Source organism: Lissotriton helveticus, chromosome 7, assembly GCF_964261635.1.
Source record: "Lissotriton helveticus chromosome 7, aLisHel1.1, whole genome shotgun sequence".
Classification (NCBI taxonomy): domain Eukaryota; kingdom Metazoa; phylum Chordata; class Amphibia; order Caudata; family Salamandridae; genus Lissotriton; species Lissotriton helveticus.
The window spans coordinates 1,360,070,492-1,360,095,405 of record NC_136068.1 but is presented as its reverse complement, the minus strand read 5'-3'; the positions used below and the strand labels follow the sequence as shown (position 1 = coordinate 1,360,095,405).

Below are 24,914 nucleotides of genomic sequence, written 5' to 3'. Positions count from 1 at the left end.
GCACGACAAAATCGAATAAAGCTAAATTGACTGACTACTGGGCTTAACAATAGTCCCCCCTTTGCTGCAATAGAATACAATACAATTAGGTAAATGAACTGATTTGTTCTGGGATTTGCATATCGTTTTTCTTTGGCCATAAGAGGTTCCGCTTATGTATATTATACAGGTTCGTTACTTTATGCCTATTCCAGAAGCATAGTATATTAACTAGGTACTTTATACCCACTGTCTACTCATTAAGTGCAATATGTCCACAGTGCAGTCCAGAATCCTCACTGCTGAAGTTACGTGATCTCGTCCTGTTTTGTTATATGACTGATGATGTCCAATATCCTTCCCTTTGTACTTACCTCCATGGTCAGAATGTGGTTAGGGCAATGGTATGTTTGCACTGGCATCCCTCCTCCTAAATATTCCATCATATCGGATGATAGAATGGCTATCTAATGCACTGGCCCGTTAGTGAATGGGGATCTCGCGCACGGATCTAATGTGCTTTTCATTTTTCTGCCCTGATTGCAGTTGGGAGGGGTGTAGGGCTAATTCTGATTCCTGAGCAACCCCTTGTTTTCTTGGGAATCGGAATTTCGAGTGCTTCTTGTAAACACAGGCGCCCCACTATTGGCCCCTAAATTAACTGGAGGAAAACCTGTCGTGAATTCCAAAAGCATGTGGAATTTGTTGTGGAGAAGACACAATTCTACATGTAAATGCTTACTTTCCAGAGGAGATCTCGGAATAGGAGGCCGTCTGCAAGCGCCATGAGACTTTTTAGTGATATGTTTGCGCTATACAAATGTACCTGATTTTGATTTTGACATGGAGGGGACAAGTCGATGGCCTCCTCTAATCCCCATCACCCACCACACTACCCCACCATTCCCAATGACAGCCTGGGACTTTGCTGTTTGGTTATAGATCTAAAGATCTCAGGATGTATTTATAAAGTAAACATAAATCCAAAACTAACATCACTGTGTAGCACCATATTTACAGGTTCTAACAGAGTTTTCGTTGTAATACATAGTCTGCTAGACATTGAGTTACCAACAGCCCCATTACCTCCCTGTGCATAAAAACATTCTGGCTTGCCCTTCATCCCGACCCCCCTGGCATCTCTGAGCTTCCTAGGCTTCTAAGGGCCCTCCTCAGAGCAGAAGCAGGACAATTGTTCATATGCGAATCCTTGCTTTCTAGACTCATGCAGGAGGCCTGCTCACCCCCAGAGCAACCCTACCTTGGGCACCTCCTACATCCACCGGAGAGCTAGTCTGGGCAACCGGGCCATGTTTCGATTCCCTGGCGCAGACCACATCCCTCAAACATCTCCAAAGGGCTACTGTCCCGTAAAGACAACGACACGCGCATGAAAGATGGGCAAAGGACTGGAAGAAGTGCTGACTGACCATACCCGCCACAAAGTTGCAGAATACTTAATGATTGGTGCAAGCACCCCTTTTGAGGTACGCGTGACACTAGTGCTCTCTCTACCTAACTTCATGTGAGGTGCCAAGGAGATCTGAAGTGTCCACATGAACCATGAACGCACCTCGACCCAATACAACAACAGACATAACATAAGCAACATTGCATCTACCTACAAAAGACAAGGAGAGTTAGAGACAACTGCAGCTCGCATGCATGACAATAAGAACATGACATAGAATAATGCAAACAACTTAAACACCAGATAAAATCTCCTTAAACTTAGATTACATCTTCTAATTACAGGGAGAAGTGGTTGGGGAAAGAAGGGATCTTTGCCACTCAGCGGCGTCTGCAAATTATGTGGGTCTTACGGCAGCTGGGATGATGGCAGTGCTTAATTAAAAAAAAAATACTTGCCAGAGCTCTCGCTATGAGGCCGCTGTAGCCTGCACCACACATTGCCCCAGCCATGCTACCAATGATAGTAACAACACATCTACTAACCATCACACTCCTACAAGTGTGACAATTTGGACTATTTCAGGACCCACCAAAGCTATAAGAATGGCTTGGGCAGCAGGTAATACTCATTTTTAAAGTATATTGAATTAATAATTAACTGATGTTGTGGTCATCTCTAAATTAGCCAGACGGTGCCACCTTGTGGTAGACTGCTACAAGTGCCGGTGTTGACAATTTAGTGCTGGTGCCAAGCAACGGAAATCACCAGCTCAAATTAAGCACTGGAAGGAGTGCCGGAACAAAAAGTCTGATCCCTACCTTGCCACGCCTTTTGACTTAAAGGCCCTGCAGCCATGCCCACCGCCCCCTTCACCTACCGCAAGATCTTCCCGTGGTGCAGGCTCACAGTATGAGAAGATGTTGTGCCAGGTCTAATGTAGGGACATCGCCTGCTGGCCCACCATCTTGATCAACTCAGCCCCACTGCGCCCTCAATAATGTAGTGTTTCTCAATTCTGGAGTCGAGCCTTAGGGCTTTCTCCGCACCCAGTAGAAGCACCACTCCACGGTATCAATATGTACAAGGTGCCATAAATACGTCAAACTTTCCCAGCCCAATTGAATTCAGATCCTACCTGTTCTACACAGCATGTCAGAACCCAAGGGCAAATTAAGAGATGGGAGTGCTTGACATGGTGGGTTTTTTTTTGCTCTGCTTCAGAGAAACCTTATTTGTTTAGCGTTCTAGCTCTTTGAACAACTTTGTCACACATATGCTCGTGGTCTTTATCATGACACCTGAGCAAAGCCACGTTTGCACAGCTGACACAATTACGAGTGGGTCGGACGTTTTCAGGCCCCCGATGTTTTACCCCAGGTAAATACCAGCAGGTCAAACCTGCCGATATTTACAGAGTGAAAAGGCCTGGTGAATGCCGGGACATGCATATTATGGTGCCAAACGCACCAAAATCTGTATGTTATTACGCTTGGGATATATAACAAGTGTTATTTATCGAACCTATTCAATTCTAAAACCCAGGATGTTGGCATTTAAAAGGTGCAAGCAGCACCTGTCTCCGAGGTGCTCGTAATCGAGGCCATTGTGTTTTACCATTTCATTCTTTTAATTGTGTAGCATGCTCAAGTACTGTGTTATAATAAATTGGGGGTCTCATTTACAACAAAATAACCCAGTGTAGCGCTGCAAGCCGTTTTGCTGCACCGAGCTGCGCCATTTTAAAAGAATGCAACACGCATAGAAAGAGGAAAAAACAAGGAGAAATAAAAGTATTTCTCCTTGTTGCGCCTCCTTACGCCTCCCCTGGGGAGACGTAGGATTCTGACGCATTTCCAGGTTTACGAAATGTTGTAAATCTGGGAACGCGGAAAAATCAATGGGTGTTGCGTGGGTACACCCACAGCAACACCCATGGCATGCCCCTTTCACGCAAAGTGATAAGTGAAAGTGGGCCATACTTGCAAGGCCATGAAAAGCCATGCAGGAGGCTTTGCACGGCCTTTTAAATATGGGCCAACACACTCCGCTGCTGGTGTGTCAAAAAAAGTAGAGCACAGGCAGCGCAAAGGGCTTGTAAATAAGATCATGGGAATTTATTGACTTAATAAACTTAATTCAATTAAACTTTAAGCTTACCTGGCCTACTCCAATTATTGGCTCTGAGTAATTACCAGTGAATGAGATTAATTCAAGCGGCCCACCCACCCTTTTTTGGGGTTTCTCAAAATCATGTGTTTGTTGGTTCGACTTGGTTCCTTGCAAGAAAGTAACAAATTGTTTTGTCTCAAGGGGGTGGCAAAGTGAGCTTAATTCAATTTACACCTACCAAAAGGGGCTTTCTACGAAATTGAGTGACTACTTTCTGCTCCCTTCCTTCTCTGCTGAGTGTAATGTCTGAGTTCCCACTTGTTAGGAAGCATTTGAAATCACAGGTCTCAACCTCTTCCCCTGGCCCCGAAATCTCCCTAGTTTTTTCAATTAGTTTTCGATTATTACCTAGTTTATTGAGTATTGTCTGAATGTATTGCCATAAGTGTGACGTATGTAAAGCATGTATATAGTAGGGATGTGCGAAATCGCAAAGGTTTTTCTCAAAACCGTCACAAAATTCTATGGTGAGTTTTGCAAGTTGTGAAGTGTTACCATTTCTCGACATTTGCGTGCAGCAATGTATATTGTGAAAGGTAAGCCTGCAGAAAAAATGCACATATTTTCGATATTAGCTGATTTGATTTGGGTGAAAATGATCCCTCAATGCACTGGAAATCTTTGTACCAGTGAAGGTAAAAGTAAACCGAAACCTTTGCAAGCATTCTGAATGATGGAAATCTGAAACTTCACAAACAATGCTGGTATAACAAACTCAATTTTTTGGTAACGGTTGACTATGTCGCCCTAGGATGGACTCAGGTCACTTTCCACACTGCTAAATGTACAGTACTCCTCCACTGAATGCAGCATGCCTACTGCTACAGTGAAGGAAGCCTCTCGGCACAGTACGCTGACTGCTAAAGTAGAGTGTGCTCATTTAGAGTAGCCACCACTTGCTACTTAGGCACAGAATACCCCGTTTCAGTACAATATACCCTCTGCTGACCTGCAGCATACCTGTACAATGCAATGTTCCCTCTGCTTCACTGCAGAGTGCTCGGTCAGTACAGTATACCTACTGCTAAAGTGCAATATATGTAAAGAGTGCCCACTGCTGAAATATAGTCTATTCAACCGGTGAACAAGTCCTACTCAGACAGCGCAACCTACATACTCCGTCCCACGACTAAAGAAAATACCAGCTGCCAGATACATTGTTTATCTATCTATTCAGTAACATGCCCCCATAGCAGCTATAGTACAGCATACAGTGATTCAGTAACTCACACTACCTAAAGTCAGTATTTACAGATGCTGTATATGCCCACAGTGTGACTATCTACACACTATTCAAATCACTATACCCAGGGCTAAAGGAAAGGGTGTGTAGATTAATCACAATTAGGACTCCTGGTTTTGTGGCATTTATTTTTAAACATTTCTGTCTGTATTTATCCATATTTATTTTTGGGCCATTTTATCTGTATTTATCCACATTTATTTTGTGTTTTGTGTATAAATGAAGTTGTAAAACTGCACATTTCTATATTTATTTAACTGATAGACGTGCACTCATACTTTGATGTCTGTCGTGTTTTAGCTATTTAAGCTGCCAAATATTACATAACAATACATCCACTGATAAATACTAGCATTATTTCACAAATGTATTTTGCCACATGCTGTTATTTAAAGAAATGTCTTTTTTTTTTAATTTCTCATGCTGTCCATCTGCTCAACTGTTGGGCTGTAATTCATGAGACAGCTCGGAGAGTCACTTTTCCTGTATTTATCCACTTCTAAAAATAAATGCAGACAGAAAACACAGTGTTTTCTGTCTGTATTTATCTGTAAAAATCCATAAAAACGGAAAACAGGGAGTCTTAATTACAATACACTCTTGCCACATTACTCCAGTTACTAAAGTGTATACACCTTTCATTGCAATATCCCACTGATAAAGTACAGTGCCAATACGGCATTTATAGCCACTATTTCCATAAGGTCATGGTTTTAATGCATAAAGCCTTGCATGGTTCAGGAGCCAGCTACCTTAGAGAGAGGATTTATCACGACATGCTGAGGGATCTGCGCCTAATTTGTGACCCTCCCGTTTTTTAAAAGAAATTGAAAACCTGGCTTTTCACACAATCTGTTTAGGTTCATAAGCTGTCGCTGTTCGTCTTTAGCACTGAGACACTCTTCTGAGTAGCTGTGCGCTGTATAAAATTTGATAACATAACATTTCACTGCACAGACTTCTTTGCTAATTCACATTCAGTACAATATGAAAGTACTAGATTGTAGGTACATTGTATGCCACTCAGCACAGTAAATCCATTACTAAATGAGTACAGATGACCTCCTTGCCCTCATGGTAGCTCAATTTACCTAAACCTTTGTCTCCATTCATTAAACTGCCCCATACCATGCCACCGACAACCACAGCAACACAGTCTTAGGGTATCTGATGACGAAGAGCTTCCTCCTCCCTATAAAGAAATCCTACACACTTATTGAATCTGTCCTGATCCACAGGCAAACTCACTGAGTTTATACTCACACACACAGACTGGCATACACCAGGGCCGGCCTAAGGCATGTGCAAGCTGTGCACCTGCACAGGGCCGCCAAACCCCAGGGGCCACCACGCCAATATATATCCTTAGATACATATTTGCGTGGCGGCCCCTGGCAGGGATTTGGCGGCCTCGGGCCCCCTACCTACACTCCCTGCTCATGGCCTCATTGATCCTAGAGCCGGCCCTGCATACACAATCACGCCCCACTGAGTCTCTTATTTAATCAAATACACTGATGTGGTTTAGTGAGAGAGGTCCCTAATCAGAAATCTGATTGGGACCTGCAGATATTTGCCATCATAATTGGCACATCTAACTGCAGAAATCCACCAGATGACTGGATCTTCTGCAGTCGCTAATGTTGATTGCGCACCAACGATGTCACAGATTTAATATTTGTAATGGATTTCCCAATATGTAAAATTAACATGTAAAAAGGCATAAGTAGTTCTGCAGTTTGGGTGGGAAAAGCTCTGGGACCAACATATATTGGGGGAAGGCATTTCTTCACATGGAAAAAAAGATTTTATTATGGAGAAAAAAAGAGACCTACTCAAGGTCACATATCCTCCAGCCTAATCCACAGGCATCAGGTTCAGACTGATAGGCACATACTAGTGAATCTTTGAAGCTGTAGTTTTCCTATGAGTGCTCTTAAGGACTTTGAAAATTGCAGAAATCTATGTAGGTACTAGGAGTAGTATTTGACTGCCTAGATTTCACTTACTTCGACTTCATAATCTTGGACTAGCCATTTTTTCTCCACGGGTGCGCAACCTGAATATCAACCCCAAAATATCGTGGGGACACAATATCGAGAACAACTTATTGAATAAAAACATATTGACTGGTTAGCAAGTCTAGATTTTCTATACCTTACTCCACATATATCTACCTAATTGGCACATATATCTTTCGGTACGTGGATCTGGAGTTACAAATAGGAAATCTGATATTTTGTCCCTAGATGTTCTTGAACCATGAAATTATGGGGGGTGGGGTCGAAATTCAGTAACACAATCATCTCCGTGTGCTACGATTCCCTTATCTACCACAATGATGAGCTCTTAGAAATGTACAACCCCTATGTATGCATCAAAATAGGGTGCCTATGTGGACACGCTCTTTCAGTCTTAATTCAGCATCAACTATCTGCTCTCAAGAATGTTCTCACTTACAATAATTAATTTTTAGTCTGACCCACACTCGTATTGACCTTTTCTTCACATATACTCTGATGGAGCACACATATAGAGGAACTTGCCTAGGCTGTCATTACATCTTCTTCTCATACCTCCAAAGATTAAGAAGAAATCATCGCAGGCACACTCTTTCACAGGAAATGCTTCTAGGATTTGGAACTCACTACCCAATGACCTCTGCTGCAACCCCTCCTTCTCTTGCTTTAAACGAGACCACAAATCTTAACTACTTAACAGCTAATTCGACACGCTGTCTTCGATAGTGTCCCTTGATGTAGTCGCCTGACTCACTCGGTCTCTAATCTGTCTCTATGCCATTGCTAATGCTGTAATGCTGTATTGTTATAGACTTTTATGACTGTTTTGACTATCTTATGTTGTATTATTTTATACTCCTTTGTTGTCACTTTTTTGACTCACTGAATCCTCACATGTAATTCAAGTAAACTTATCAACATTATCATGTAAAGTGCTTGGATGCCTTCGGGTCTAGCTAGCGCTATATAAAACTCAAAAATAAATACATACATCTGTACTCCTGACCCTCTTCTGGACCTTTAGACACTGTGCCCACCAGAGTAGCCCGTTCTCACTCATCATCATTAAGCCTTTCTCTTAGGACACGAGCTCATCTACACACAATCACTGACACATTTTAAGTTTCTCTCAGCCACAAAAATTAGGTCTGGACGCACAAGTCTCAAATAAAGTCAGTGAGATCATGGTATTAGTTCATTTCCAACTCCCTTTCTTGAGGAACACCCTCCGACACTTCACACTTCACCTCAAACTAACCAAATTGATTCTATTTCTAATCAATCTGGAATAATAGAATACTGCTTACTTAGAACTGCCAAAAGAGCAAATAAAAAGTGAGTTCATCACATTCCATTACCCAGACTCATCATAGAATTTAAAAACTTTTGTAAACCCCACTTCCCCTGACTACTAGAAGAGCGAGCGGAAAATAACTTGTACAAAATGTAACATCAAGCCTAAGGGCTGCTTGTCAACAGGGCCACAACTGTCTCTGAAAAGATTTACACACCACAAAGCAAAACACAAATGCTCAACTACACAGAAAATTATAATTCATACTGTTTAGGAGGCAGACGCCTAGGATGAAAGTAACCTGAAGCTACATATTAACTCAGAAGGACTGTCTCAAAGTCAGAAGGAGAAAAAAAGAAGACCTCTCTTACATCGGGATTTCTCTGAATAGACTCGTCCACATGGATCTGGTCTGGTCAGACCTCTCCTGTCCTGACCCACCATAATTGTACCATCTGAAAGTGAAATCTATTCTGTAACATAAATGTGTTTTTCTGTTTTATTCAGATAAGATTGTGTGTATTTTTTGACACTTCACTGAGTCGGATTGTCAGATTGCTACTATCTAAAGTGATCGTTGTGTGCCCTGCTGCCCCTTTAAATCAAGGAAAGTAAATATACATGTTATGTGTTAAACACAAAAAACTGAAGGTGTCTACGTGCTCTGTGATTTTGGAAGGTCGATCCAGACCTTGGACTCCATCGCACCCAACCTGGGACGTTCTTGAGGAAGTCTCAAATTTATGAACTCGCATTGTGTGACCACCAAAGGATCCTCTTGAATATGGTATGATAAATCAATCTAAGGGTTTTAAAATGTAGCCCCTTAATAGTGGGATATTGATGGAGATTCTACTGTGTGGGAGTAGGGTGCAGTAGGGTGATAAGTGCCAACCTTATTTTGGCCGTATATTTCATGAATTATGGAATCAAGCAACAAAGTGATAGGTCAATATAAAGGGAATTTCAATAATCTATTTTTCATCCCACATCAATCTTTGCTATTCTTTCCACTTACAATTCGCCATGCAGGTATTAATCACCAAAAAACACCTGTTGTAACGAATGCATCCTGCAACTACCTAATTAATCGGGTGCTACATTGACACTTAAGGGCGCAGCTAGGCACTGGTGGCTTTGACAAAATTATCTGGGATAATTTTTTTGTAATGTTGATGACAATTTTGTTGTATTTTGGGGATTGTTTGTTAAAAGATACTTCTGCAGAGCGCATTCAAATTAACTCAGACTTTGAGGAGTTTAGAATGCGCTAATGGGCCATTTAGAGCTTGGCGGATAGAGACCATCCACCCCTTTTCGGGGGGTGCCCTGAATCCGCCAAACTCAAAATGCCACCAATGTCTTCTCAGGAGAAGCTTCAATGCCTAAGATGTGTATGGTTTAGCCATGGAAGCTTCCACCCAGCAGATGTGGCGGCTACAGAGGTTCTGCATGAAACTGCTGTAGAGGAATGCTGGTAAGTGCCACATGGTACCCACGTTTATGGGCACATAAAGCTGTTGAGATAATCTGTGAGATATGTGTTAGGAATGATGTATCCGTAACTGACAACAGCTATATATATATGTACAGAGTGCCATGAGCGGGCCAACAAGTCTAACTGGCCCATTTTATTCTTGGAATAGACAGCACTTGTCATGATGCATCTATTACACGACTTCTGTAATTAGCTCTGCACAAAAACGTATTTTACAAACATTGGTTTTGGGGGGTTTAGTGGAGTAACAAGTGGTTGTTTTTCAATTGATGAAGTTCCAATGTTGATTAATAAATGCCATAAAAGCAGTGAAGAGTATACTCATAGATTGTCATTCCCATGCACTGGTCTATGGTCCCTCACTACAGTTTATTGAGTTAAAAGAACAGACCAAAAAAAGATCAAATTATGAGTACGGAGTGTTTTGTTTTCAAATTCTGAAATATTAATTTGTGATCACTAATGATTTTTCTGAACATACATTTAAGGAATGCAAGCTAAAAAGACTGAATTTCAACACAAGCCCTTTTGTTAAGTATTCGGCTAAATCCAAATATCTTAATGTTGTCCAAATTTGACTGCACTTATCTGAAATAACTACTGCAAGCCGAACTGCAGCACACCCCTAAACTGATGTTGCATTGTACTGCTCTTTTGAAAATCTACCTTAAAATTGTGGCATTGTAAGTTAGTCCACAGTTGTATAGGTATAACAGATAGAGTTGTGGTTTTGATCTAAAGAAGGATCCAGAGTGCTTTTCGTGCTTTTGCTATAACAGTTTTTGGAAAAGATATCACAATAAATGCTACGACGGCAGAGGCAGACGGGGGGAGCTTTCTTTGAAAGATTAAAAGCTGAGTGCTGAATTAAAGAATGAAATAATGAAAACTGTTTCTTCTTGAAAATGCTGTTGATATGATGATTGGTGGCCATGGCACTGGTACATAATGACAGTATCTAATTGTCTTATATTTGACATTACAATTGTAAAGATTGGTATGTCCCTATCTCACACTACACCAATTTTTTAGGACTATATTGACACTATTTTCTTAGAAGGTTATTATCCTGATAGTTTAGGTTTATTTCCTTCCCGTCCTGTTACATTTACTTTGCGCTCATTGAGCCTGCATTAAACCGACCCTCCAACTCAAAGCTCAGCATCAGTAACCCTGAACTAACTTACACCCTAAATGTTATGTGTGTGTAAAGTATGTACTCACTAAAACCGTTCCTAGGGCTTTACCTAATTCACACCCCGATGGGGTTTGCTCCTCTCACACCCGCAATGTGCTTTACCCTACCACACCTTCAGAGAATCTGCTCATTACCACTCTGTTGAGGAGGCTGTACCCAACCAATTCCTCAATGAGTCTGTACTCTCCGACTCCCTCACAATCTGTAGTCACCAACACCCGGGCTGGATTTTTTACTTACCCACACCCTAAATCGGTCTTTACCCCCCTCCTCAGAGGCCCCTTAAGTTGTCACCCACTGCTGGTAAATCATCACTTGCTCTAAACGATTAGTCTGTTCTCAATAAACCTGTGAGTACTGGAAAATGAGCGTTTGCTCCCTCATGCCCTCAAAGTGTGTACTCTTCCTTACCACTGATGAGTGTGTACTCTTACACTACCTGTAAGTCTATGCTCACCCTCACTCTTGCTCTCGGGACCCATCCCACGCCCTTATAGTGTGCACTGTGCACTCAGCAGATACACTGAATGAGTTTATTCAACCCGAACCTTGAAGTATGTCCTAACAAACACACTTGAAGAGTCTGAATTCACCCACAATCTCAGTGATTCTGTGCTTGCCCCCTACTGCCATTGAGTCTGGGCTCCCCCATAGAGATGTGAGTGTCCTTCACTACCAGATCATGGCCTCCACTTACCCATACTCCTGGGTTCATCTCACTTTACCTTACAACTATCACATTTTTAATTACTATGTACTGATCCATGCTCTCAATGAACCCAACTTCCTGGCACATTATGACATTCCCATGGAATCTATACTTGCCATACTCTCAAAAAATCCAGCGTCACACATTATCATTGAATCTGTGTTTATCCAGGCTCTCAAAGAGGCCATTCCTATGTAGGATGACCACAAGTTTGTACTCACCAACACACTCGTTGGCCTCTCTGGCGGTGGCCCTCTGCCAAGGCCGGTCGTAGTGGAAGGGCTTACAGCGGTCACACTCAGGCCCCGCTGTATTGTGTTTGCACTCGCACACTAGGCTGTCGTCGCGGTCCCTCACGCATCGCGAGGCATGACCATTGCACTTGCAGCGGCCCCCCACCTGCAGGTCTGAGACTGCGTAGAAATAGGAGTCCCGGGCTAGTGAAGAGTCATCCTCATTCTCGTCTCCAAAGGTGTGGAGACGGCTGAAAACCACCTTAATGTCTGTTGCCGTCACCCAGTCCTGCAGAACAGGAGAATTGTCAAAGTCATGGGCAGTGGGTCGCCCGTCAAGGGTGCTAAAGGCAATGAGGCCGCCAGAGAGAGGGTGCATGTCTGTGTGCGAGTCAGTACAGATGGCCTCCTGCTCGTTCTGCTTGGTAATGGCCGCCTTGTTGGGTTTGTTGAACATCTTGCGGCATTGTGTCGAATAGAACTGGAAGGGCACCCAGGACTTGCCATAGTCCATTGACTTGAAGATGGCCATGGATTCGGGCCTGGGCGAGCAGAACTGCAGGCTGACGTAGGTGACCTCAAACTTCTTGCCCAGGGATAGTGTCAACGTGACATTCTGCGGGTACTGGACATAGTTCTCGGACTGCCAGCAGGTCAGGTTGTGGGGGTTGTTGAGGTCAGTCAGGAAGGAGGCCGGGTGGGCCTTGCGGGGGTCGGTGGCGTTGCAGAGGTGGCAGTTCCTCGAGCGCTCGTCGCCTTTCTCGGTCACCACGCAGAAGCGGCCCGGGGGGCGGCCACAGACGCTGGACACACGCACTTCCTTGCCGAAGGCCGAGTTGACGAAGTCTGGGATGCAGCGGCGGGGGTTGTTGTTCTCGTCGTAGCAGGGGTCAGGCTGGGCCGTCTGGACCGAGAACATGCTCATGCCGTAGCCCCCTCGGACCCCTTCCGCCATGCAGGTCACCGCTCCCAGGACCAGCAGCACCTCCCAGACCTTCCAGAACATGGCGAGCCCGTCGTCCTCTCGTCGCGGCGCCCACTGGAGAATCCGGCTGCTGAGAAACCCCAAAAAGCAAGTTTTATTAAAATCTCCTCAAACAAAACATTATTAAAACAATCTCGGCGCTTAGGTGGCGCATAGTGGGAAAACACGCATTGTAATTGGAAAACCTACATTTAAGGGATCATGTGCACGCCACACGCACCTTTATCGGGCTGCAGAAGTGGGACAGCAGTGGAAGCCACGCCCACTTTTTTGCTTCAGAGATTCCAAGCAAAAGCTGCACCTATCCATGGGGAAGTCAGTTTTAATGTAACATTGACAGCCATCTTTCAAAAAAGCCCGGGGCGCGTTGCACCGTGTTTAGTGATATTCGGTGATATGTGGCTCACGTGCATTAGGGTATAGGACTAGGTGCGAGGGGCGCCTAGTACCGTAATCTTGGTAATATGAGGGCTAAAGTCAATTGGCGCGTAAGCATGCACTGCAACTGAGCATGAAAGACACATTCCTCACCGGGAATTTCTCCTCGCCCCCAGCCGGCATGTAAATGAGCTTTTCACCCCCCAAATGAAGAAAAAGCAAAACTTAGAGACATTCAATAACATTCCACCAAAAGGAAGGCACTCAGAGACTATGCTTGCAATTATCACCAAGAGATGGAACATGAAAACAAACACGTTTACACGAGGCGTGGCTGGAATCCTGGGATAGCTTAAATAGCTGTTTTATCAGCAGCGAAAAATAAGTACTTGTCTACACAAACAGACCTGAAGCGCAGGCGGCCCGGCCCCCTCACTGTGGGCACACTTAGCTTCAGTGGGTACTCCTGGCACAGACAAGCCGGGTACGTGTGACTGCCCACTTTTATATCTGGCTCATGGGTGGTGGTCGGCCTTTTAAAGTGATCCTCACTCTGGAAAATCAAGGAACAGGGGTGCAGAGAGGGAGAGGTAAAGAGAAGGCAAGAGAGAGAAAGGGGTGTGCCCAGGATCACACACAGTGTGCTCAAGCGTGGGAGCCGGGAATTGAATTATGAAAGGTTTAATTCCGGCAACACGGAAGCCAGAGATTCCAGCATCCTGTTACCAGGTGTCAAAACTACACACTCGTTCCAACAGCGATACGGTGTAATCCTGTACGCCAGGTGAGTCGCCTTCCCTCCACCCCCTCTCCTCCACCCCCAAATCCCCGCCGAGAACACACAGTGTTAATCCTGGGACACATTTCAGTTTCTCACGTTCCTGTCACCAGGTGACCCCACTCGCCAACACCCAATAAAATGTCATTTATAGTGAATTAACTCCCGAGTATGCCCCAAGCGTGTCAACAGGTGGCACCATTCTCCAAGCCCCCGCCCCCTCCCCCATCAATAAGGGTAATTTCCGGGGAAACGTTTGTCGTGCCCCTGCCACCCTCACCACTCCTCTGAAAAGGGTATGTTTCATTGGGTACAAAACCCAGTGTTTTGCGGGTACCCCTATAAAGATGTGATATTGTTAGGACAAGAGACCCAGAATCTGTCGCGTCCATGTCCCCTCTCACCCAGGGACACTAATTAATCCCAGCTCGCCATGCTCCCTCCCATGGGGGGGAGTAACGGGGGGTGGGGGGCATGGCACTCTGGGTGCTTTCACTCACTGCGGGTCTCCAAGGTTTGTTCTTCTCACGCGGCCACACGAAGATATGGAGCGAATTCGAAGGAAAAAAGCACACGCACCATCACACGCAAAGTCCCAGGTGCTGCCCTGCACGTGGCACGCACACCCAACGCTGCATTCACCTCGTCTACAAAAAGCAGACTGCAGACAAAACGACTTACCTGCCCTGTGTGTATTTGCGCTTTCAGATGAAAGGCGGTGTTCACAAATATTCCCCAAAAACGGACAGCTCTGGTGCTTGCGCCCCGCTGCAGGTGGAGGCAACCCTCACAGACCCCAGGGCAGTCCCATCCCTCCTCGGAAGGGACCGCGGCGCATATGCCCCGTCCTCAGAAGGGGTTCAGTGAGACGGCGTGTCCTGTAGTGACTCCGGTTGAGTGTACTCCGAAAGTAGCAGGGTTTGAGTGTGGGTGCTCAAACGTCTGCCCGAGTGAGAGTGCGTGTCCTCAGATGTCAGCCCGAGTGAGAGTGCGTGTCCTCAGATGTCAGCCGGGAGTGAGAGTGCGTGTCCTCAGATGTCAGCCCGAGTGAGAGTGCGTGTCCTCAGATGTCAGCCGGGAGTGAGAGTGCGTGTCCTCAGAAGTCAGCCGGGAGTGGGAGTGCGTGTCCTCAGAAGTCAGCCGGGAGTGGGAGTGCGTGTCCTCAGAAGACAGCCCGGAGCGAGAGTGCGTGTTCTCAGAAGATAGCCCCGTTTGAGCGCGCACCCTAAGATGACAGACAGCCCTGACTGGGAGCGTGTCTCTTGGAGTGAGCCCGGTGTGAGAGTGCTGCCGCCCCCTTCTCCCCAGCCCAGAGTGTGGGGGTGCGTGTCCTCTGCAGACGGGAGCCCAGTGCAAGTGTGCGCCCTCCTCTCAGCCTAGCCTGTGAGTGACGGGCTCAGCCCTGACTGGGTGAGGTCAGTGAGACGGAGAGACAGACAGCCATGGGCACAGACGGCAGCAGCTCGCAGCCACTGGGACCAGGCAGAGGGCATGAGTGGCACGGGCCGTGGGCGGCCGCGAGGAGACGGGAAGGGGACCTTGAGGGAGGGTGACGATGGGCGGGGAGGACGAGACAAGCAGGGGCGAACAAAGGGGAAAGTCAGAGAGGAGATGAGCACACACACACACACAGCCAGACAGAGAGGACGAGGAGGAAAGGTGAGGGAGGAGAGAGAGAGGAACAGGGCAGCGGAGAGAGAGAGGGAGGGTGATTAGGCAGGGAAGGAAAAAGTGAATGGGTGAATTACAGGGTTGGGGTGAAGTGAAATAGGCACAGGAAAGTGGAGAGAGAGAAGAGAGGGCAGATGAGGGGTGAGATGGAAACGAGGGTGAAAGCACCAGTGGGAAAAATCGAGTGAGGGATAGGGCTTGAAAGGGGACAGAGAAAGAGAGAGAAGGAATGAGAGATGAAGAAGGGAAGGGGGATGGAGTGAAATATGGGTGTGGGAGAAATAAGAATAGAGAGGAGATGGGCGTAAGGGATAGGACGAAGGAAACGCACTGATGAGAGAAGTAAGTGTTTACATTGATGGTGGAGGGGAGAAGAGAAACGGTGGAAGAGGGAGAAGGCGATAAAGGCGGAGAGAACCAGAGGGGTGGAGGTGGAGGAGAGAGATGGACTGTCAAGGGAAGAGGGAAAAAGAAAGAGAGAAAGGGATGTGGTGAAAAGGAAAGAGAGAATGTAGGAAAAGAAGGAGAGACAGACAGGACGGTGAGAGGACGGGTAAGCGACAGTTTACAAGTGAGAGCGAAGGAGAAGCGACGTAGGAAGGAAGGAGAGGGAGGAAGAGAAAGGAAGGAAAAGCAAAGAAGTGATGAAAATGAAGACAGAGAGGCGTGTGCGCAAGAGAAGAGAAGAGAGTCAATGTGAAGTGATAGAGGATGCTGGAGACAAGAGAAGAAGTGCAGACCTGGAGGCAAAGATTGACAGGAAAGGGGGAGGAATGGGATGGTGGATGGAGTATAGTAGACAGTCATGAGGGAAGGTGTGTGGCTCCTCCGTGTCTCCACTGGTGGGGGGGTCTCCTTGAGAGCACATAACTAATCGCAGTCATCAACAACCACCACTGGATTTACCACAAACCCTGGGTTCCGGGGTTGCGTGCTGTCCGGTTTAAAGCGCCTAAATGCCTCACCAGGGTTGTTAAACGCTATATAAATACAATTGCAATGGAATATGGCGAAAGACAGTGCGACATAGAGGAAGTAAGAAATAAAGAATAGAGGGAAAACTTACACAGACTCATAGCGATGAACAGACAGACAGAGACATAACAAGCAAGTGAGGGAAAGAGGGGAGACAGAGCGAGAGAGAAACCGTGAGGCAGAAATAGAGATCAAGATGGGCAGAGTGGTAACAGAGAAAGGGAAAGGCAACCAAAAAGAGAGAAACATGAAAACAGAGCCAGAGATAAGAGACGCACGCTGAGAGATTGAGCAGGGGAGGCTGGTAGACAAAATCAAAGAGAGAGAGAGAGAGATATTAAATGCGCAATAAAACTGTCTATCCCTAGCAACTTGGAAGCGACGTCGCCCTTACAAGTATTATCCCAACTCAAGATGGCGCTAGCCTGGGGCTCTACTTTCGACCCTGCTGTTCAGTGACAGGATCCCGCAGGTACCGCTGGTGCTGATGCTTCAGTGATGGAGCGTGCGCGCGCGCGCACTGAGCTCCAGCTCTGGCTGTGAGGGTGAGGCGCGCCTTGTGTCTCTGCCCCGGGCCTCGGGTTGGGCCCGGTGCTGCAGGACCAGTAAGTACAGTGTGGAGACCGAGTGACTGCACCATGGAAGCGGTGAGGCTGGCAGTCAGCAGTGAGTTGTCAAGTTATTTATAATGGACTATGCAGTGGGGATGAATACAGCAATGCCCGTGGGCACGTCTGTTTATTAGGATAACTCGTCCCAAAGTCCTGCTTTGTTGAGTGCATGCAGGCACTAGAAGTATTTTTTGATATAATACATGGATAACAGTTGTTAATATAGCGTGGACCATGACACAACAGGAGTATCGAGGCGCTTTACAGCGCATTGGAAGGATCCAATGAGAAGAAAGCAGAGCTCACAGTAAATGACAGCCTCTAATAATCACGAGTTAATCGAGGATTGCGTTGTTCTCACAAAAGAAACGCATTTTCAGAAACCCTACATTTTATTTAAATGTCGGAACTTTCATTCAGCTTTAGAACTTAAAGTTGGCGGAATTAGTACAAATCCGTAATTTCGGTCAAAACGTGTAGGGGCGAAGTGCCATAAGTGAATTGCCCCATGTTGATTCCTATAGGGCGCACTGTGGCACCTACAGCCGAACCCCCTTATTTTATAGGTTTGCGGTTGGGATTCACAGATCCGGTCCCCCTAAAACAACCGACGTTAAGCAGGTGGGCGGAGGGAGGGTCCCCTTAATTTCGCTCAGCCCCTTCTCTGCACCCCCCGCCCCTTTCTCCCATTGTCAGGGCCCTGAATGGGGTTATCAGCAGGGTCCGGCCATTATTTGGAAGGCACGTCTTCTGTACCGCCCCCATTGTAGGACGGCGGTCTCATAGAGCGCTCTTCCGCCTCTTTAGAGCGCTTCCTGGATGCGCAGAAACGATCTAAGCCGAGTGAATAATGCGGCACAATCGAGCAAGTCTGCTCTCCGCGTATCCGAGTGTGCACTCCTCTTATATCTGAGGATACGCGCGCGCACACACACATACAAGTGCTTAGGCGATATCACAAGGCTGGGCGAACATGCAACGCCTGCCTGCAAATGAGACCAGGAACACATCCGAGACTTTCATCATATAGCAGATAAAGCGCACTTCGAGCATTGAATCTCTAAAGAGTTATACGGTTGCGAAATGGTTAAACTGGTTTTGTAACTGCAGCTATTAAAGCAAGGTCCGCTCAGCGCTTAGAAGCGGCAAGAGTGCGCTACGAGGCGCCTATAAACCAAGGTATTGCCTTCATTTTTATTACTACCATGAGCCTTTCCCTGGATATCCTCGTGCCGAGGCCGCGTCCCGTCTACAAGTGAGACGGGTGTGTTGCTTTCTGGGGCGGTTTATGTCCGCAGGAGAAGACGAGACCTGTGTGACACTTGGCTTTCGTTCCGAGGCGAAAGAAAAGTACAATAAAACGCTCTGAACTCGCAGAGAGCTCACCCTGCGTTGCAGACGAAGCGATTTTGAGCAGAAACGAAATAGGTGGGAGGTAGAAACCCCGAATTAAAAAAAAATCTCCGATTGGTGCGCCTTTCATCAAAAGCAGATGTTTTTCCCATTACAAATAAAGCGGTGCAGCGCGTGTACAGTCAGAGGAGCGAATACACGGAGGCGTCGTGTGAGAGGGGTGGCTCCCACTTTAGAGGAAAGGCATACATCGATTCAGAAGATTAGAGCGCTTGAAAATGCAACCTAATACAAATTGCGGTTTCCTCCCGCTGGTTGTCTTCCTGTTTGCCTGCAATTATTCGAATTACTTTTCAGTCTAAATTGGGCGATGGTATACTTCAGCTGTGTAACGCCATCGACTTGTTTTTAGGCATCTCCCGTTAATTGTTTGTTTTCTACACATGCAAAAGTTTAAAGCTCTGGCCAGGGTACGGCCCCTAGTGTTGTTTTTGTGTGCTTGGGCAGAACGGTCCATTTTGGTAGCGCCTCTGAAAATAGTTAGCAGCACTTTCTTCAAAGCGCTGGACAGAGCGCTCTCACTGTTTCCTGGAGCCGGCCTATTTCGAGGGGAGGACAGGGTCAACGACCTGGAGATTTATTCTCACCCATAGCTCCCCCCACCATCCCCTTGGCTGTGGGTTTCTGCGAGTCGGCAGTTGGGGTAAGTGGGGTTTGGGGGCCCGAGCTGTACTCATGAGGGTGTGCGTCACTCGGTGTCACTGACCGGGCGATGCAGACACGTTTTGGAGACGGCAGTTTCAGTTCAGAACCTGAAGCCCCACAGCCGCACACACAGACACACCCCATACCACAGAGAAACACACAAGCACCAAACATTGACAGTCACTTTAAAACACACGAATACGAATGAACACAGACACCACAAAGTCAGACATGCACGCGCACACACAGGCGCACACCACATAAAACACCCAAGCATAGACACGGACACACACCGCACACTAACACACCCCATCCATTAACAATACATGAAAGTGCCACGCACAACACAGGTGCACGCAGGTACACCACAAAGACACACACACACAAACACACGGACGAATACATACCGTCACAATCCATGCAGACATCCCTCATAGAAGCACACCGCAAACATTGACAACTGTTTAAATACACAGAGATACAACGGGTGCACGTATAGATCACAGAGACAAACGAACAGAAACACGCACAACAACACTTGGCGCACACCTCGCCGGATCTAAACACGCACGCGCACCGGGTACAGACACACACAGCCAGGCGTGACAAAGGCAGGCACCAGATCAAATATACGTTGTGTTTATTTATCCAGTGAAGAACACAGTGGCACCTATAACCGTATAGTCACTTTCATATATAAGGGCAGACGCATGCATCCCTGTAATTTGAATGAGGCATCAACCCAACAACCGCACACACGGGCATGCATACGCCATCACGGTGACTCATGAACAGATACACAGACATCACACTGACAGACACGCACACATACGCATCCGTGCAACAGACACACATCCTCCTGGTAATGCCCCCCGCTCCCCGTTTGAGGACCTCACCTCTCTGCCCCTCTGGGAGGAGCGGGGCAGACACACAGCCCCTCTCAGACCGGCCGAGCTGTATCGGGGACCCCTGTTTAGCCCCACGCGGAGGCCGTGGATAAAGTGACCCCGCACCCCGGTCCGCCGCCGCGGTAACCGCAGAATCCCCAGTCTGGCCGGTCACTGTCAAGAAACAGGCCCCGAGGAGACGCGCCCACTGATCTGAATATTACACCCCTTAAAGCACAGCACGCGCGCTCCTGGCCTCATTGCCCTGCTCGGCCCATCGGCACCGCCGCGCCCCGACCCTGAACTCACGCGCACCCCCCAAGCAGCCATGCAGGGGTGCGGGCCCCATGCATCGCCCACCCGCCCTATGGATCCGTCCCCGCCCTGCGATGAGCGGTGCTGGCACCCTGTCCGTGGCATCGGAGATAGGGCGTGACATGTCGTAACTCTTTCATTGCATACACACAGTCAATGTTTTAAGTGACCACAAGAAAGTAAAGCAAACAAAATAAGATCTGAATGAAAACGTTATTATCAACTTCTCTACGGGCAATTGCCTATTACTCAGTACACCCGCTGAGGATTTTTTCTCTAAGTATAATTTAGGAATACCACCTATCTATGTGAAAAACAGAAGCAGAGGGGTGACGAAGAGGGACGGGAGAGGGCGGTATAGATGTAATAATCTTTTATTTTTTTATTTTTGGGGAAGTTATCTTCTGTTGGGCAGACTTGGCGCTTTTTTGTACCATATTAAAGTTTACTATGTTATGATTTGTTTTATATGTATAATCTAATTTTAACGCTTTTCCACCGGAAATTAGATCAAATGTCTCCTAGTTTCCTTTCAGTAGGTACGCTTTTTGCCGATGCGCAGACTCAAGAAAAGGTTGAGGTATCAGTTTAAATTTTAAACGTGATTTTGTGAAATTTCTTTTAAGTCAAATCTTTTTTCCAGCAAGGGTTTCAATGTTATTAAGCTAGGATTTAGTCAATAAAGTTGCTGGCAGAATATGTGCTGCGCCTGCGCGTGTCACAATTCAAGTGTGAAGTTATTGATTTGTAATGCTTAGAGTCGAGGGTGAGAAACGATCTCAGGTTTTTGTTGTTGTTGACTTTATTGTAGTTCGAGGTTGGTTGCGTTTTCTTAACTTATATAAAACTGCTTAAAACTAGGCATAAAACATTCTGACATCAACATTTAACAGAAAAAAATAAATTCGCTGTTGCTCGGAACAAAAAAAGCGAGACTGCTTCAAATTACGTGCAAATATCTTTAATTTATTCAATATGTATTCCATGTAGCGCCTACTATTGATCCTTTCTGCCACTTCAGAGTCTGTGACCCAACGAAATCGCGGGCATATTTAACAAAATTAACAAAAAAAATACTAATGTCTAGATATGTCATAAATAATATTGCAGATCGCTGTACTCCAATTTGGCCTCGCAGCGATGTCTTTTCGCATATTTGTATTAAACAAAAAAGTGCCACTTGAAACTTTTTGCGGAGAAAGTTTTCGTGGTTTGTGTTCGCTTTCCCCACAGAGTATCCAATGCCCCTTTTTATTAATCACACAGCTGCAGTGTTGGTCAGCCGTAAACGCTGGTGGTAGCTTTGCTGGGACTCGCGGAAGCGGTTTATTGTGGCTCCCGTGCAGACGTGCCACTGTTGCTGTGTTAATCACCGCCACTATAAACACGCCGGGCATTAATGAGCGTTAAAGCCCCCGGGGCTCCCGTGTCGCGGCTGTTTGGGCAGCGCGCGAGAGGGCTCTGTAATCTGCGGCTCTGCGTGCTCCGAGTCGGCTTCAAGGGCCCTCTGGGGGCTGATCGGAGATAAGGGCAGAGCTCCACTTCAGCACATGCTGGTGCCATTAAAAGCCCATTTGCTGTCCCCGAGGATGAAAGTGACCCCGGGTGAGCCGCGCGCTCCGGTGAAAGGAAATGTGACATTTTCGACACCTCACGCCACACCTCCCAGATAACATCCTCTGCTGGGTGTTTTACCCTGTTTTCCCACCGCAGCTGGGAGCCCCCCCTTACTCGAGTGAGTGCCGAGGGAAAGGGGGGGTGCTCAGGGGGAAAGGCTGGTTCTTTACGTTCTCGTAAGCTGATCAACCAGACGCCCACCTTTTCCTCACCCACCCACATTTTGTTTTTGACATTTTAAATGGCTCGCCGTCCGCCTGGATAAAATGCGGAGCAGCGAGTAATTCCTGCAGCGGCTCAGAAGAGGCACGCCAAACTGGCAGCGTATTCTTTAAAGCCGGCTGTTTCTTCGAGCCTTCAGGCGGTGTTTATTGTTTTAACATTGGATGGCCGTGGTAAGTGTTTGTTGTACGAGGCGAGAGGGGCAGAGAGCCGGCGGCCAGGTGCATGGAAGGGGGCGGAGGAGGGGGAGTGGCTAGGATAGACTAGCTCTTTAACAGGCTACATTCGCTGCAGATTCCTAGTACACAAATACACACCTGTCCCAGTATCATTGGGTAGCAGAGGGTTGTCGAACCTAGGCCCAGATCCCGGAATTTGCAGGGCGCACCCACCAGTATCTTAGCCAGGGCCTATGGAATTATGCGGCAGGGGAACATTACATTTTGTGGCCAGGGTGACTAAATTATGCGCCAAGAAAAGGCTAATTCTCCGGCAAAAAGCAACAAAAAAGTTTTACTTCATTATTTTTTTTTTACCTATGGTACTACTGTCTGGGCAAATATTCCAGATTTCTGGGGCAAATGTGACAAATCCATAATTATGTGATAAACGCAGAAGCCGCAGTATCACATTATTCCAGTGGCCTTGGTCATAGCTGAGACTGCACGGGCTTCCTAGCGACCAGGATGATGGTGACTAGGTATGAGCTGGAAGGTTGGGCATCCTTTACCCCTCCCACTCCATCATGATGTGATATGGCTGAGCAGAGCGGGGTGGAGTGGAGTGAGGTAGATTGGGTGACATGGCTGAGCAGCCATGGTCTACCTCATGCACAGTACCCCAGGAAATGAGCACTGGCAAAGCCAATAAGTCTTGTCTGTAAGAGGAAGTAGCGGCTCCTAGAGGGAGTGCTGCGGGGTGGTGAGGCGGGGCGGGGGAGGAGCAGGGTGGGGGGGTAGTAAACTACGGTATATGGCAGAACAGAGGTAAGTAAACAAACAAATAAATAAAATGAATTTCATTGCGCGCGCTGGATTGCCAAATGCGATGTAGAGTGCGCAACAAAATTAGTTGTATTTGTTTACTTACCTCCGTTCGGCCGTATGCCGTAGTTTACTACCCTCACCCTGCTCCTCCCCCGCCCCGCCTCACCACCCCGCAGCACCCCCTCCAGAAGCCGCTACTGGTAAGAGGTATTGGCTCTGCCAATGCTTTATTAGCCATTATGTATAGCAGCATGGCAAAATCAATAATTAAATACGCCATGATGTAGCTGCCACATCATTCGGTAGGCACGTTCATGTGTTCAGCAAGCATACAGCACCTTCAAAAAGACCACGTTTTTTTTACTTACTGATCCGAGATTGATTACCCTGAGCCCACCGCAAAGCGGATTTAGCGCTGGGTGCGGATTCGAGCTACAAACAATTCACGCCGCCGCCATTGCCGGCGAGCTGCGAGGCCACGCCCACTTTGAGGCCACGCCCCCCTCCCCGCTCGGCTTAAAACGCTGATTTCGAGCGTCTTGAGTCAGAATCTTGTATTCTCCTGAGGCGGAAGCCGGGAGTCTCTCTGTTGTTTTAAAAATTGTGTGTCACTGTTTATTTGCTGATTTTAATAGCACTCACCCTTTCTGGCACCACAGGACTCTGCTCCCTGAGCCCACCGCACAGCGGATTTAGCGCTGGGTGCGGATTCGAGCTACAAACAATTCACGCCGCCGCCATTGCCGGCGAGCCGCGAGGCCACGCCCACTTTGAGGCCACGCCCCCCGCCCCGCTCGGCTTAAAACGCTGATTTCGAGCGTCTTGAGTCAGAATCTTGTATCCTCCTGAGGCGGAAGCCGGGAGTCTCTCTGTTGTTTTAAAAATTGTGTGTCACTGTTTATTTGCTGATTTTAATAGCACTCACCCTTTCTGGCACCACAGGACTCTGCTCCCTGAGCCCACCGCACAGCGGATTTAGCGCTGGGTGCGGATTCGCGCTACAAACAATTCACGCCGCCGCCATTGCCGGAGAGCCGCGAGGCCACGCCCACTTTGAGGCCACGACCCCCGCCCTCATCATCCCCTTGATAATATGTGTATTCACCGTACGCGCAGCGGACGGGCGCAGCGGGCGCGCCTAAGGCAAGCCCGTCTACGCCCGTCATCGCCAAGACATCGCCTCTCGCCTGTCCCCCTGCTCAAACTTCACGGAATGATTACCAATATGATAGGGAACATCTCATCGCTCTGAACTTGGCCCAGAGATGCGATAAGCTAGTCGGCTGCCTCGGGCAGACTGGCCTACAATGTAAGTCCTGCAAGTTTGACACTCCCAAACCCAGTTCATCCGGACACAAAGCCAGTGTGCTTAAATGCACTCCCCTCACGGTCCTCCAGCTGAATGTCAGGTCCCTTGTAAAACATCACCCTGAAGTTAACTCTCTCCTAACCGACGAGAATCCGGATATCCTCTTCTTGTGTGAAACCTGGCTCCAGGATGACCTGACCAGCATCCCGAGCCTCACGCTGCCGGAAGGTTTCTCTATGAAGTCTATCAATAGAGACACCAGGGGAGGGGGCATAGCTGTTATATACCGAACGCGATTCACCTGCTCTTTTATGAAGGAAGGCATCGAGGGGTGTGAAAGTGTTCGTTTTAAAATCACAACGGG

The 24,914-nt window shown here is 47.1% G+C and overlaps 1 protein-coding gene across 2 annotated transcripts in view; it reads right to left on the bottom strand.

Annotated features, from left to right (window-relative positions):
• Positions 1-15,389, bottom strand: part of NTN1 (netrin 1) — a 513,761-nt gene extending 498,372 nt beyond the window's left edge. Inside the window, exons 1-2 of one of the 2 annotated variants that reach the window (XM_078654679.1) lie at positions 14,581-15,389; positions 11,747-12,813 (exon numbers count right to left, since the gene is read on the bottom strand). In XM_078654679.1, the coding sequence (XP_078510805.1) occupies positions 11,747-12,764 (1,018 nt within the window). In that variant the 5' untranslated portion in view covers positions 12,765-12,813; positions 14,581-15,389. Of the gene's footprint in view, positions 1-11,746; positions 12,838-14,580 lie in introns of those variants that run through there. The other variant, XM_078654680.1, reaches the window with a different exon arrangement.
• Between the last annotated feature and the right edge of the window lie 9,525 nt (positions 15,390-24,914).